The 16,329-nt window shown below is 40.6% G+C and overlaps 2 protein-coding genes across 5 annotated transcripts; both read left to right on the forward strand.

Moving 5' to 3' along the window:
• Positions 1-1,500: 1,500 nt before the first annotated feature.
• LOC306837088 (annexin A1-like) lies at positions 1,501-7,278 on the forward strand. The gene is made up of 12 exons (XM_079364569.1): positions 1,501-1,584; positions 1,668-1,778; positions 2,210-2,315; positions 2,534-2,628; positions 3,166-3,279; positions 3,974-4,064; positions 4,266-4,402; positions 5,105-5,198; positions 5,710-5,805; positions 6,429-6,487; positions 6,916-7,038; positions 7,162-7,278. The coding sequence occupies exons 2-12, from the start codon at positions 1,710-1,712 to the stop codon at positions 7,216-7,218; spliced, it is 1,041 nt and encodes a 346-aa protein (XP_079220695.1). The 5' UTR covers positions 1,501-1,584; positions 1,668-1,709; the 3' UTR covers positions 7,219-7,278.
• Positions 7,279-8,197: 919 nt separating this feature from the next.
• On the forward strand, positions 8,198-16,116 carry slc30a5 (solute carrier family 30 member 5). 4 transcript variants are annotated; one of them, XM_079364034.1, is made up of 17 exons: positions 8,198-8,298; positions 8,522-8,754; positions 9,270-9,392; positions 9,517-9,583; positions 9,819-9,904; positions 10,020-10,107; positions 10,705-10,792; positions 10,918-10,994; positions 11,095-11,265; positions 12,169-12,457; positions 13,389-13,597; positions 14,222-14,379; positions 14,480-14,609; positions 14,721-14,979; positions 15,060-15,286; positions 15,578-15,706; positions 15,838-16,116. In XM_079364034.1, the coding sequence occupies exons 2-17, from the start codon at positions 8,684-8,686 to the stop codon at positions 16,006-16,008; spliced, it is 2,343 nt and encodes a 780-aa protein (XP_079220160.1). In that variant the 5' UTR covers positions 8,198-8,298; positions 8,522-8,683; the 3' UTR covers positions 16,009-16,116. The 4 variants fall into 4 exon arrangements, with proteins under 4 accessions (XP_079220160.1, XP_079220159.1, XP_079220158.1 ...); XM_079364033.1 differs by having other exon boundaries at positions 8,202-8,302; XM_079364032.1 differs by having other exon boundaries at positions 8,203-8,402.
• Positions 16,117-16,329: the final 213 nt, after the last annotated feature.

Consider the following 16,329-nt stretch of genomic DNA (forward strand, 5'->3'; position numbering starts at 1 on the left):
GAAATATTGTCAATGAAAATATGGAGACCCCAGGAAGAGTAGCTACTGTTTAACACAGAAGCTACTGGGGATCTTAACAAATAAACAAAATTACCAAATAAGTTCCTATTATTAAAGAAATACAATTCATCTACCCCACCGCCTGACCAAAACAGGAACCTTTCCACCTCAAACTTCATATTTACACCCTACCCATTAAACAACATAGGAAAAAAAATTACTGTTACTAACCAACAGATGTTTGAGGAAACGCAAACTATTTTCCTAACCAGATCCCAAGATTCTTTTCTAAGAAACTCCATAGTTTCTTCTCAAGCTTGAATGACCTCTTATTCAGAGGTAGTGGCTCCTTGATAAGGCATTTGTTCTGATATTTTCTTTTTCCTTCCTTCCTCCCTGTCCCTTCTCCATTTCTCCCTCTCTGTTTTGAGGTAATTTAACCTTTTCACAGGGTCTGCATCACAACGTGCCCTGTAACGCTGCTGCTTTTCCGCAGCAGACATTGGTGCCATTTTTCTAACAAATACATGTATACTGATTTAAATAATTGATTTTTAAATAATGATTATAATAGATAATACATAATACACAACAAATGTCAAAACATGCTGTAAACACAAATTCATTCACCGTGTCCACCCTGTTACTGATCATAACAGTAACAGGGTGGACGGTAACAGGGGGGACATTTTATCCTAAACCTAGCCATTTCTACCCCTATGAAGGAAAACAACCTAATACAAAACGACCATTAAGGAGTATTTTGTACATATTTATCAGCAATATTTTCAATACCACAAAAAAATACTGTTTTCCACTAAATATAAGGGTAACAGAGTGGACATGTTATGCTTTACCACATCTATAAACAATTCTAAAACATTGAAAAAAAGGTTGATAAAAGAGTGATACTCACTGGGCTTCTTGTTGATGTTTCCCTCCAAAAATGTATCACTTCTTGAGAGCATAGCCTAAGAGTTCTGTTACCATGGGAACATTTAGGGGGCTCGTCCAAAGGGACTCTCACCAGAGTAACAGGGTGGACAGTCAATTCAGGGACACAGTGTCTTTTAATGATTTTATGCATTAAAATTATATAAATGACAAAAACTATTATATGATGAGCAACATTTAAAAAAAGACTATATACCAATAAAAAGAAATCTCAATTTTTTTTTATATTTATGCCATATTTATGCAATTTTAGTTGCGTAAACATGACTGGGGACATGGCATTTTAACCTGCCCTTCACTAACATGAGAACATTTAATTTAAAACAATCAATTCTGAGGATATATCCTTTTTTTCTATGGTAGAGTAAGATTTATACTTGAAGAAAAACGTTTCAAAAAGAGTATTGACCCAGTTTTAAACAAAATACACCATAATATGTCATGGGGACTCAAATGTCACCGAACGCTAGGAATGACTCACCTAACAGGAATGTTGTCTTCGAGAGGTGGCCGGTGTAAGCCTGTGAAATCACCTGCACATTGATGGGTGGAGACACACAGCAGAGGGAGTTAAAAAGTGACTCCTGAGAACTGCAGACTGGAGTGTGACGACTATCTGCAGGTGTACAGGTGAGCTTTTTAATATGAGCAAGAAAACATACAACAATCATCTTCAATACTTTATCTAATTCTTCAATATTTTCCTCCAACAGAGTAAGTTTAGTCTCTTTTTTTTACTTGAAAGCCAATTCAACATGACTGCGTTCAAGAGATTCTTTAAAGGCATCATCCGTGACCGAGACATCGATGGAGAAACTGTCAGAGTAAGAGTCAGATAACCCAGCAGCTGTTTGGTTACATTTCTATTCTTTATATGATTCCCTGTTTTCCAACATTTTTATATGTTGTAGAAATTATAGTTTAATATGTTCGTTGTTGCTATGAAATGTCTTTTATGATTAGTGTGGAGGTGAAATCATTGTTTTTGTAAACAGTGTAGTGGCTCAGGGCGGGGTGTGGCCCACGAGTCCTTACAGTGTGTTATGTGACACCTTTTGAATTTGAATGCCAAATATTAAACCTCTGTCTTACAACTGAAAGAAACGAAATGAAAGACCTCTCTTAGACACTCAGGAGTTTTGTTTGTTTTGTTTTTCTGTGATTTAATGATTTAAGTAACTAAATGACAGCTGTTGTTTTTGGGTTTGCAGCACATTTGGTTAAAATAACTTTTTTTTTACCTGTTGTTTTTTAGATAAAGGGAAAGGCCAAACCCAAGTATTACGGAACAGTCGCCGAGTATCCAAACTTCAGTGCCAGCAATGATGCGTCTGTTCTTCAGCATGCCATTGAAGATCACAGTAAGGGGCCTAATGTGAAATAGTGACAACTTTTAGGTTCATGTCTCCTCTCTGAATGACATATGAAACTGAAAACTGCTCCTTTGGTTTTAATTGTTTCATTGTTGATCTGAGGCATTTTCTCCCTACAGTATCTCTGCACACAAAACAAGTGTTTTGGTTTTTGTATTTTCTGTGGATGTGGCGAGCAAAGTCAAATTAAAATGTGTCCCTTTCAGACGTGGATGAGGATGTGATCGTTTCAGTCCTGGTGAAGAGAAACAACAAGCAGAGGCAGAAGATCAAAGTGGTTTACGAAGCTTCTTCTGGAGATGTGAGTGTGTCCAACAAAAAAAAAAAAAAACAGACAAAGATAAATGTCTGTAAAGTTATTGGTGTTTTGTATATTTGACAAAAGGTCCTCTGAGTATAAAGGCCTTTTAACGATTTAAAACACAATTAATGGCAATTGTGTGACTTGAATCAATATTTAAAACTAAGACAAAGATGGCCGTGCTTTGTCTTTGTCTTAAGTTTATTTTTTACTGTACATGTTTTCTTGATTGTCAACAGTTCTTGTTTTAGGACTGTGTACTAATTTATTTTGAACGCTTATATACAGTACATCATTTTGCATATTTCCTCTTATACGTTGATTATCAGACAAACTAAAACGAACTCCAGAAGTTTTGCTGACTAAAACCTTGCTCAGTCTGGTATGTGGCCGGTCGACAAACTCAGGACTCTCCTCTTTTTGTTCTCCATGTCCATTCTAATGTGAAACTTAAATAAAGTTTTTCTTTCAGCTGATCCGTGTTGTGAAGATGTAATGAATCCCCCTGGTTATGTGGCTGCTCCTTGTGTGTTTTAGAAGCTGGACGAAGCTCTGGAGTCGGCTCTCAGGCGTGACTTAGAGGATGTCACCCTGGCTCTTCTCATGACGCCTGCTCACTTTGATGCCTACGAGATCAGGCAGTCCACCAAGGTAAATATCAACACCATCTGCAAAATATCAGTGGAGATGCTTCCAAAAGTCACTCATGATAATCTTATATCATGCTGTGGAAAAAGTCGTAAGCCAGCAGGTGTTCTTATGTAATGCTTGTATATATGAGCAGGATGACCAGGCTTCTTTCAGCATGTCCCAGAGCTCCTCTTCATATTTAGGCTGTCTCTATTTGTTTCCCTGTCCATGTGACCCACTACAGACTAGTGGATCACTGGACTCTGTGGAGGTCAGTCCATGACGATCAGTGTTGTTTTTCTCTCGCAAATGAGTTCACTACATTAGCAGTGTCTTTGGGATCAGGTGCTTTCAAGAAGGAATGATATGATGAGGTCACTTTACTATACTTCTTTGTTTTCTCAATCAGACTGTTAGAATATTCTACGAGTTTCGAGAGAATCTTTATCTTCAGAGAGAATGAGAGAGAGGAATTTGTGAAAAGTGACACACTCAAGGCCTTCATTTATTTGGGAAACTTCAGTATGAGCCTGCAATGCTCTCTCATTGAATGGGAAATGTTTAGGGTGTACTGGGGATGATCCTGAACCTTGACTGAAAGTCCCCCTCTTGAAGACACGTCTTCTTCCTCTTTACTCAATATGATGTCAACCCAGCATATCACTGATTGATTAATTTAGACTTGCCACGACAAACACATGCTCTTTTCTAACAGGGTCTGGGCACCGATGAAGACGTGCTGGTGGAGATCCTGGCAACAAGAACAAATGAAGAACTCGAGGAGATTAAGAGGGTCTACAAAGAAGGTGTGGACTAACTCAGTGTTGGTGAACTTTAGAGGGACTTCACATTTTATGAAACAGCGTTGCCTAATGTAGGCACAGCAGTTCTAATAACATGGTTATGAAGACTGAAATTCTGCTAATTCCAACCACTGGAGCCAGACTCTGAGTTATTTCTGCTATGTTGCAAAGTCTGTTTGGGCTAATTCTTTTTTGTCCCCTCAGTGTATGGAGTTGAGTTGGAGGAACTCATTAAAGATGAGACCAGTGGTGACTTCACCGAAGCCCTTCTGGCCATGTTGAAGGCTGAAAAAGACGAGAGCGATGAGGTCGATGAAGATTTGGTCCATAAGGATGCAGCGGTAAATCAGTGAGGGAAAACTTATCAAGGAAAAAGTCTGTTGTCCTTCAATTTTTATGTCCTTCCTGTGGGAGTCGTTATCTGATTGGTTCCTAATGAAGGGATGAAATCGTTGCTCATGGGAGGAATTGCATTTCAGTGTGAGGAAGCATTAAAGGCAGGACATGTGCACACACATCAGGAGCTTTCCATACACACACACGCATGCAAACATGCACACACACAAACACAATGCAATTGGGCCCTGCTGGCTCCAGTGTTACACATTGCCACCAGCTCTCTTATGTTAAGCATCTGTTACCACCTCTGATGCCCAGAGGCTGAACGACTTGGCCACACCATGCAGATACTTTACATTGCAGCGTCTGTCCAGAGCATTGCACAGCGACTGTAATCTGATTTACTCGTTGTGTGGAATAAAAAAATAAACTGTATTTGCTTAGAGTTAAGTTGCAACAAAAAGTCTGAATAACTTGACCAAGAAGCAGTTTTTGTGAATGGTCAAAATATAAATATTGTAGATCTGTTGGCCAAACCGTCATGTTCTGCCATCTGTGCCATGATGTGCCATTCCTGTTGGCATTGTAAAGTTGGTACATTATTTCTTTGTTCAGCAGTGTGACTCACTGATGTGTCAGCAGCTTTATCCTAAGAAGAGAATCATATTAACTGGTGATGCTGTGTCATTGCTTTGTACCTGCAGACTCTGTTTGAGGCAGCTGAGCATCCTGAAGGAATCAATGTTTCCACCTTCATCAACATCCTGACCTCTCGGAACCCAAAGCATCTCTCTAAGAGTGAGTGTCTGAAGCGTTTGTAATCCCTTTAAGCTTCTGAGTTTGACTCATCAGAGGCTGAAGCAGCACAAAACCTTCCTTTCAAACACCAACACCTGGAAAAACAGGTGGAACCACACCTGCAGGTATACTGGGGAACAGAGGAACACACCCAGGAGCTGAGCCACAATGAAGAGAGTCTAACTCTCATGAGGGGAGTTGATGGCTTCTTTATGGGGAAATTAAAAACATCTGGACAACTTTCTTGATACATATTGCCACTGTTGCTCAAAGCTACATCAATTACATTGACTCAACAAAAAATGCAGCTTTAAATGGAATGACTAAAAACAAGCTCTTATTTATACTTCTTATAGTATGAACCATGTGTCTAAAGACGACCTTAAACCAGATCAAGACTGTTTTTTTTTTTAATTCCACAGCTTGTTGAGGTATTAGTATTGAATGCATGCACCTCTGGTATAATTGCATTAACCATAACCATACATGTTATTTTCTGTTCACCTACTAGCATTCCAGAAATATGCCTTGGGCAGTGACATAACATTACCTAAGGCGCTGGACATGGAGCTGAGCGGGGATATTGAAGAATGTCTGCTGGACATTGGTGAGATCATTTCAGCATTTATTTTCCCAACTTGAGCAGATTCGGTCCCACATTAAAGGGTTATGGCGTTCGCTTACAAGTACAAAAAAACAACAACCTTCAAATCTTTTTCTCAACTGATTTTCTGCTGTGATTGATGAGATCTGCATGGACTCAGTTTTGGTTGTTTATCAGATTCTTCATAATGATAATTCATCCTAATAAACTTATTTTTTTGTCATAATGCTCATTGTGAAACCTTTTTAAATCGTTTTTGAGAGGAACATTTTGCAGACTTTAAAGTGCAACTCTACCACTGTAAGGTGTAAAGGGTTAAAAAAAACTGCAGTTGTCCCAGATGTTCTCCCTCTGACTGAGTCACAGCTCAAACCTGCAGAATCAGTTTTTCAGGCGCTGTAGTTTTTTTTTTTTTTTTGAGTCTCAGGAGAGCCAAAGGCAACTTGTCCACAGTTTGGATTTTGAATCCCCTTTGCTTAAATTAAAAGGATTAAACTATCACTCTGCAGCAGGATGTGTAAAAGTAAAACATTTTAATCATTTTAGTTTTTAATTCTGTTTATTTATTTAGACATGTATCAGGATATTAATATTCATGTCACTGTTTGTGTCTCTTTGTTGTTCAGTGAAATGTGCCTGGAACACACCGGCTTTCTTCGCTGAGAAGCTCCATAAGGCTATGGATGTGAGTATAAATACTCCATCTCACCCTGTAAGGGGGGCGTGTGTGTGTGTGTGTGTGTGTATGATTGTATAAAACAAAACACTTACCCACAACACATGTTTTGTTTGCTTATAAAGTTGACTTCTTTTTGGAAGGAGTAAGGTAACTTCAACAAGGTAACATCATTTTAGAGGGAATAAAGATCTTTGTTTCCTGCTCACTCTGTGAGAAACAGGGTGCTGGATGTCTTAATTAACATTTCATAATCTTTCTATTAGGTGTCTCTTTGGTAGTTTTTTCAGGCTAATGCAATTGATTACGTTGAAATCAAATGCAAAAACTGTGCAAACAACGTGAGGTTCTTTGTGAACGCCTGCACTGCAGCTGACTCAATTTGAAGGTGGTGTTGTGGTGTTGGCAGTCAATCATCTTCTGTTCTGTTCTCACAGCGTCACGGCACATGTGAGCAAACTCTCATCCGGGTGCTGGTGAGCCGCTCTGAGGTGGACCTGAAAAAGATCGTGGAGGAGTACAGAGCGATGTATGGAGTTCGCCTTCAGGACTCCATAGTGGTAAAGAATATGAACTAATAAGTATTTACATTTTCCCTGATGTTTACTGTTGTGTTTTTCCCCCTCATGACTTTATTGTGTCCGAGAATTTCTGCTGATGAAATCTTTTTCTCTGTTTCACAGAATGAAACAGATGGACACTATCAGGCTGTTCTGCTTGGACTGTGTGGACCTTTCTGAAAATCTGATGTTACCTCTTTACTAATGAAGCTTGATCACCAGAAGACACTGAAGTCTCACATCATGTAAAATTATGAATTATTTGACATGAATCTGTTTCCTTAGTGTTTCCTTAAAATGTTGTATATGTCTTATTAAAACATATTGCTTTGAATGCATATCCTGTGTTTTGTAACTATTGGTTATATGGGTTTGTTTCTTTTTTGCTGCATCTTTTTAAAATCTTTATTTCCAATCGATGAGTGATTAAAGAAAACTTATTTGTTGTTTTTCTATTGCTGCCTTCTCTTTTACAACTTGTCAGCTGCATTTAAACGGATAATACACAACCGTGTTTTAGTTATTTCTCAATTTTAAGTAAAAATGAGGAAGCAGTCGACACTTTGCAAATCCATCCACCAGGATACAAAAGAAAAACATTCAACATAAACTTCTGCAAACTTTACAAATGCCTCCCAAAGAAACTTGATGTGGTATTACAAAATGACTGGAAATACATTTTTTTTGGGAACAAAAACCAAATTGGATGAATACATTTGGTGTCTGAATTATTTTATCTTTATATAAATATCCAATATGAAGGGTAAGAAGACTGAACATATTCCAAAGATTAAAATAGTTGTACATGTTTTAATAATAATTTAAAAAAAGATAGTCAAAATAAGGACAAACGTAGGCTATACAGTCTGAATCATGAGATTAAGACATCTAGAAATTCTTAGTAATTAGCAAACATCTAGAAATGTTTAAAGAAAATGATGTTAGATGTTTTTCCCAAGCCAGAGAAGACTTCAAGTGTTTGTAACTGTGTTATAGTCATATATATACTTCAGTTCAAATCAAGCCAAACAAGGGAAAACTTCGTGTTCCAGATATTGTTTTCAAATTAAAAAAGGGTAAAAATAAACTGAGGGCATCATGTAGGTAAGCCAAAGAAGGCAAACCTTTAAACGTCCATCGTCATCATTAGCGCAGAATTCACAATTGCGCATGCGCACCGCTCGTGACGTGGAATGTTTACCGTGTCCGGAAGTGCCGTGGCTCTTGGACTTTTTTTTAATCCTGAAAATTCACGCTCTAGTTGGTATTGTATTGAAGTTAACCCCAATTTCGCATATATTTAACTCTACTACGACTACATACATTTGTTTGGCACGAACTGTACACTCAAAGAGCGTCAACACGTACGATACAAACTCATTTAACCGGCATGACAGAGGGCTAGCTAGCAACGCTAGCTTACATGCTAGAAGGACTGACAGCTGACTGAATGAGTTTTTTCTGTTTACAATTAATTTAACAGATTCAACAAGTTTGAAAGAAAGTCTGGGTTGCAACCAGAAGCTGCCTGGTCATGGTCTTCACATCACCAACATTTTCAGCGACGAGGTGACAGTCATGTTTCTGTTTTTGTGGACATAAATACTGAAACTGGACTTAAACTGGTCGGGTCTCAAGCTTAAACATGGAAGATAAATACAGCAGCAACGTCCTGTCAGGAGGAAAACTGGGCATGGTGGAAGTACCCAACTCCAGGTACGTGTCTTTAAGTTTACATTGAGACCTGCCAGTTAAATCACATCTTTACAGAGGCTGCGATTCAAGAGCACACAGTACATGAACGACACTGCAGCTTCACTTATAATGTAGCCAAAGAATAAAGTGTCAACAAAAATCAACAAAGAATAAAGTGTCAAAGTTAAAATACAAAGTTAGATACAAAGGACAGCGATCGGACTAAGATGTAAACCAACTTAAATGCATGTAAACAGTAAACAGACAGATGCATGCAAACAAACCTATGTGCACCAAGTAAGACATACATATTGAGAGAGCTAAAAGTAAGTCGATACTAAACAATAAAGTGAGAAGTAAGAACTGTTTGATATTAAACTTGAGGATTACTGGATTACTACATGTTCTGATGGTAGATAAATGATGAACTGGCTGATTCCCTCAGACACATTAGGAGACTGGTGTAAGAAGTTGTGAGAAGGCTTAAAGGTGATCTCCAGTAGTGAAGTATGTGTGTCTGTGTCCTCTTTTTACAGGTTAACAAGATATATAATTTTACTGATTATTACGAAGATCCTAAAGGCTCTGGGGATCTTTGAGTCTTACGATATCCTCAAAGTGGTTCACATTGTGCAGTTCATCTTTATACTTAAATTAGGGTAAGTTGTTGCTTGCTTTGGTTTCATTGCATGTGTTGTGTTCAGCTTGATGTTTGTTATTATGATGTGTTTTTGGTGTATTCACTGGAGATGACACGGTGACGGCCATCCTTCTCTTTCCCAGGAGTGCTGTTATTCTGCTTTTCTTTCAAAAGCCTTTCTCCTCAGGGAAAGCCATTTCAAAAAGACAGGTGTGTTGGAAAGCTTTCCCTCTTGAGCCTGATGATTATAGTTCAGTGTTGTTGTTGTTTTTCTCTCTCTCTCGCTCTGTAGATCTTAACTTCCTTTGTTATGTATTCTTCATTCAACAGAAGTATTCTGAACATTTAATATTTTACCCACCTGTTAAAGATATTCAAATATTGCATCACTACCTCAGACCTTTCCATCGATTTTAATTTGTTTTCGTGTCTATTTTCTTGACAGTGGATAAAGTTACTGAAGCATGCTGTTTTCAGCTGCATCATCTCCCTCCTGGGCTTCTTTGGTCTGACCCTCTGTGGCCCGCTCAGGTAAAATGTGTGTTAGACTGTTTGTGTTAAAGAGTCTGTGGTTTTAACTTTCTGTCTTAGGATGAGCTCGTTTACACTCAACTTGTCATTAAAGTCAGGCTTGTGTCTTTCACAGGACGCTGTTACTTTTTGAGCACAGTGACGTGGTGGTCCTTGCCCTACTCGGGGTCCTGTTCACCAGCTCAGGAGGAGGGCCGTCTAAGGTAGGAGGTCACACAAGTTTACCTCAATTTATTATATATTAAAAAGCTGGTTGACATTCTGACTGACTGTTTGACCGCGAGTGTCTCCTGCATTGCATTGTGGGACTGAATCAGCTGAATCAGAATCACAGTGGGGTATATTGTCCAGAATGTTTAAACCTAAATTGACACCTGCCATTGCGCCCGTTTCAGAGTGTTGATTGATTGTCTGAGTGAGTGGAAGGGGGCGGGGCTTAGCCATAGGTCAGTTCCTCTTGGTGTTTTAGTACTTTAAATTAAACCTGAAAACGTTTCAAACAGGAAACTTCTTTTGGTGAATTGTGCATGATATTATAAAGGTGATGCCCAAAACTCGGGAAAATAAACCTAAATTAATTCAGTCGTTCATTGCTGTCTGCAGGGGGAAACTTTGTGTGGAGGCAGACTCTTAAATGTTAAACAGAAGTACTTCAAAATCATGAAATCTGTGTTATAACATTGCTCTATCTGCTGCATTTTGTACACTGACAAACAGTAAGGTATTTAATAACCTGTGAACAATGCCTCAGTTAAATATGTCACTTGTGTTTTGAATGCATTTGGTCTGGTTTTGGGCAGACTCGAGGAGCGGCTTTATTCATCATCGCTGTGATCTGCCTTCTGCTCTTTGACAATGACGATCTCATGGCAAAGATGGCTGAGCACCGTATCCTTCCGTTCCCTGTGAAGGGCAACATTTACATCTGTTGTTGTTGTTGTTGTTTCTGTTGTGCATTTCTTATCATATTCCTGTGTTTACGTTGCATCTGCCTTAACTCGTCTTTCAACCAGCGGAGGGACACCATGACAGCGCGCTCACTCACTTCCTCTACACGGCCATTGCATTTTTAGGGGTTGCAGATCATAAAGTAAGCAAAACCCACTTTGTAAATTGTGTGTTTAATGCTGCCTTCAGAAGCATGGCAAAACATTTGTTTCAATGCTGTCTTAATGCATTTCCTCCATCAGGGGGGTGTAGTGCTGTTGGTGGTCTCCCTGTGCCTGAAGGTGGGCTTCCACACGGCCTCCAGGAAACTATCGGTGGAACTTGGTGGTGCAAAGCGCCTCTATGCCTTAGACAACCTGGTGTCTGCTGTGGTGCTGCTGCCCTGGGTCATAGTGCTGTCAGCAACAACAGAAGTAAGGGCCATGCAAATCACTACAATCTACTCCTGCACAGAGCTGCACGGCTTCACACGAGAGTCCCAGACGTGTGGAGAAAATGAGTGTGAAGACATAGTGACAGGTTTTAAGAGAACCTTGATAAACCAGGGGAAAAGATCAAACCAGAGGAGAAGTTACAAAGCAGAGGTCAAAGTAACGGCGGCCTTACACGCTTTTGGCACTCTGCTGACGCATCAAACATTTTGATCCCAAACAAGATATCTCCTTTCGGGGGCGCCGATAGCTCAGCGGCAGCGACTGCGCGCGTACCATGTTGCGAGGCCTTGCTCCTCGCGCGGGCGGCCCGGGTTCGCGTCCGGCCTGTGGCCACTCTCCCGCATGTCTCTCCCCACTCTCTCCCCCTTTCCGACTCTATCTGTCCTATCAATAAAGGCAAAAAGGCCAAAAATAATCCTTTAAAAAAAAAAAAAAAAAGATATCTCCTTTCTACACTGACATCCATTAAGCTTTGAGACGCTCTGTGACCGACACTTTAGTCTATCAAGCTGTATTTCATTTGTCTTTTCTGTGAATATTTGTTGTTAGCAGTGATTTTTGTGACCACTGCATGATTCCTAAAGAGCCACCTCCCTATTTTTTCAAGCTCTCCAAGAAGTAACTAACACAAAAAAATCTTCTTTCCATGTGTGTGATGTAAATTATTGATTGATGTTATGGAGACTGTTTATCGTCTTATTTAAGTTTTTACTTTGTGGGTTTATTTGACTGCTTAGCACAAAGCACAGTGTAATAATGTTTCTTAAATGTTGCTGACCGCCTCATTCAAACCAGATGGAGATATCTTCTTTAGCTTCATCTCTTCAAAATGTAGGATGTTAAAACTTTGTGTTTTTCTCCGTCTCTCTCTCTCTCTACTAGAGTAAAGTAGAATCCTGGTCGTCACTTGTCCTGCCGTTCGGGATGATCATCTTCTCTGTAATGATCCTGGAGTTTTACGTCGAGGCCGTCTGCAGCGCAAAGATGGAAGCGCCGAGGTGCGCTCGCTACGGCGCCATCTCCCTTTTCCTGAGCGCCCTCCTGCTGGCTAACTTCTGGACTCACCCGCTGACCGACCAGCTGCGCTCCATGAGCAAACCGCCCCAGCAGCTCAGCACTGAGCACGTGCTCTCTGGAGGAGTGATCGTCAGCGCCATCTTCTTCATCATGTGTGAGTAAAAGCTGCGGGACTCCGCAGGATGGGGCCGAGTAGTCATCGCTATTTAAAACCTACATCAAGGGATCCATCTTTCTGGAGAGGAGACGACTCTGGACAGATTTATCTCTGTGTGTCAATACTCTCACTGAAAGCTGAAACTAGTTGTTCTTTTCTCAAGTTTAAATTTCCTGTCCTGTCCAACTGTCTCGGGTTGGCATCCTAGTTATTTGTAAAGCAATATCACAGGAATGTCTGGAGCTATTCAAGTCAAATGGGTCACTTTGCGATTTTCTTTGTTTACCACAATCCCTCCCTTTTCTGATTCAAACCAACAAGTCAAAGGGTCACCTTCTGTATGACTTCATAAAGTCACCGTTTGATCACAGTTCTTCTCAAATATAAGTGATAAAGTAATATAGGTCAAGAGTGTCTTTAAATTTGTCTCACCGTCGGACATTCACCTCTCGCTCGACCGCGTGCGTGCGTGCCTGTTCATTCTGCTTTAAAGCGATGAGTGTAAGAAGAATCTCTCAGAAACAGAGACAAAGAGAGACGTGACTTTGCAGCGACGTCTCCTGTTTTTAAAGAGGAGATTATTCAGATGTACTTAAACTATGTTCAGTATTAGAACAGATTCACAGATAGTGTCTTTCTGCGGGAAACACTGAAGCATGTAAACTATTACTTAGGGAGTCATACAACAAGCTGTATTTCAGTTTAAGTTGGCATTGTAAAAAAAAGATTTACACAGAACAAGAACAGCAGTTCGAGGACGATGTCATCGAGCACAGCAGGAATATAATACAATGTTTGTTACACTGTGATTTCTCTACTGTTGCCCTCTTGTATTAAAACATGGACAAATGATATTAGATATACTGTACTACTACACTTCACAGTGATTTGAAGCATCAACTTGTTTCTCCTCGCTCCTTCCTCGCAGCATCCAGCATCCTCTCATCCCCGTCAAAGAAAGGTCAGAAGGGCACCTTGGTGGGCTACTCACCTGAAGGGACCCCACTCTACAACTTCATGGGCGACGCCCTGCAGCACACGTCACAGTCCCTCCCTCGGTTCATCAAAGAGTCCCTGAAACAGATCCTGGAGGAGTACGACTCCAGACAGATCTTCTACTTCCTGTGTCTCAATCTGGTATGTACAGATCAAGAATGGAAACACAAAGCCAATTAATTGTTTACTAAAATAAAATAGCAAATATTACCATCACAAAGATATGCATCACAGGAGCAGAGTGAGGCTGTGACAAAATATTTATTTTAGAAACTGCAGACATAAATTCATAGTCTATGATTTTTGATTAAATAAGGATTGAAGATCCTGACTTTGCAGCATTTTCCCCACGACAACATCTCAGTGAAGCAGGAAATGGTTATTTCCAGCCCCAAAAAATATCTCAGTCACGCTTTGTCCCACTAAAGAATTAGGATACTTCTTCAGTTCTGTCTCCTGAGTTAACAGAAAAGATATTTCTTTGACGAGGAACTCTCTGCATATTCTTCCATTTCTTTTTGGTTATTTTTACGCTCCTTTTTTAAATCCTTTCAGAACATGATTCAATTGAAGCAAAATAATTTAATATGGAATCTATTTACAGAAGGACAGACAAAGTAACTTGTCTTCATACATGTTTTTATTAATTTCTGAGAAATAAGGATGACAAATATTTAACAGATAGATGTTTGGCTGAAAGTCTGAGTGTCAGGGTTGGCTTGTGTACAGTTAAATGTCAACATGTTTTCTGTCTCTCTGTTTTAGGCGTTCACCTTCGTCGAGCTGTTTTATGGCGTTTGGACCAACAGCCTGGGTTTGATCTCTGACGGCTTCCACATGCTGTTTGACTGCTCGGCGTTAGTCCTCGGCTTGTTCGCCGCTCTAATGACACGCTGGAAAGCCACCAGGATCTTCTCCTACGGGTAGAGTTCATGACGAGCATGTGAAAAGGATGCTGATGGGAGCTGTTGGAGTTATTGAAGTAGTATTTCAATCTGTTTCTGTCCTTCTTGCTTTGTGCAGGTTTGGCCGTGTTGAAATACTCTCTGGTTTCATAAACGGCCTCTTCCTGATGGTCATCGCTTTCTTTGTTTTCGTCGAGTCAGTCACACGTGTGTTGGATCCTCCGAATATAAACACTGACATGCTGACTGTGAGTACAATGAGTCTACTGTTTAATGCATGAGGACTGAATTAGTCCCAAATCCTTTTAAAAATCCTCGACTCAGTTTTGACTCTGAGTGTCGTTTCTTGTTCTGTGCAGCCGGTGTCTGTCGGAGGCTTACTGGTCAACCTGGTGGGAATCTGTGCATTCAGTCACGCTCACTCCCACGGCGGCAAAAGCTGCTCCTCGAATGACCACGGCCACTCGCACCACGGCCACTCCCACAGCGAACACAGCCACGGCGGTCACGGACACTCCCACGGAGGGCACGGACACAGCAGTCATGGCCATGGTGGACACGGGCACTCCCACGGCTCGGGAGGAGGAGGAGGAGGAGGCATGAACGCTAACATGAGAGGTTTGTCATCCAGCTAATCAAAGCAGTTGTTGAAAGAAAGTCGCACAGTCGGATACAATCCTCAAGTTCTTTTCTTGCAGGTGTTTTCCTGCACGTCCTCGCTGATACTTTGGGCAGCGTCGGCGTCATCATCTCCACCATCCTCATCCGTCAGTTTGGCTGGTTGATTGCCGACCCCATCTGTTCGCTCTTTATCGCCACGCTCATTTTTCTCAGCGTCATCCCTCTGCTGAAGGACGCTTGTGAGGTTCTGCTTCTGCGAGCCCCCCAAGAAAATGAGAAGGACCTGAATAGTGCGCTGGAAAAGGTAAGGAGTCTCACACCAGGATTCATAATGAGGGAGAAATCAAACAGACAAACTCCAGTGTTTTGAATCTGGACTCACACCACTTTTTAACGCTCTGTGTTGGGGTTGCATATTGTTCCTTTAAAATTATTTTTTTTCTTTAAAACACGTCAATTTGCATAAAGAGTCTTAGTTAATTGATTTATTTTAATATAGGCTAACTCATGCCAATTGGAAGAACTCAAACAAGTACTCAGGTATTAACCTTTTTTACAAAACAGGATGTTCCTTTTATCTGTAAACTTATTTCAGATTGAGAAGATTGAAGGAGTTTTGTCGTTCCGGGATCCTCATTTCTGGAGACATTCAGCCAACATGATCGCAGGAACCATCCACCTCCAGATCATGTCAGACGTGGTGGAGCAGAGGATCATACAGCAGGTACAATCTTTGGTCTATGTCTGAGGGCCAAACTGTAAAGGCATGAGATACTGGGCTCGTAAGGTGACATTTAATGTGAGTTTAAGTCATTATTCCTTCCTTTTGTAATGGTCAATCCCCCTGATTTGTAGGTGACGGCCATTTTGAAAGACGCAGGGGTGAATAATTTGTCGGTGCAGGTGGAGAAGGAGGCGTACTTTCAGCACATGTCTGGACTCAGCACAGGATTTCATGAAGTTCTGGCGATGACTCAGCAGATGGAGTCCATGAAATACCTGAAAGATGGGACGTGTATCATGTGAAGAACATTTGTGGGACCAAATGAAAGTCGACATTCAGACTCTTTTTGCATTGAAATGTACAGTATATGTGTGTATGTGGTTCTAATAAATCTGAATATATTGGTTTTACCTCTGTGTCAGCTGCTGAATGTTTGATTGGACTTTGATTGCTGTATATTAGCCAATCCCAGCCGTCGTTGGGCGAGAGGCGTTGTACACCCTGGACGATCACAGAGAGCCACACTTAGACAATGTGACACCCATTGACCTAACAATCATGTCTTTGGACTGAGGGAGGAAGCTGCAGTGCCCACGGATGCACGGGGAGAACATGCAAACTTC

The sequence above is a fragment of the Symphodus melops genome (assembly GCF_947650265.1).
Source record: "Symphodus melops genome assembly, chromosome: 16".
NCBI classification, from domain to species: Eukaryota; Metazoa; Chordata; class Actinopteri; order Labriformes; family Labridae; genus Symphodus; species Symphodus melops.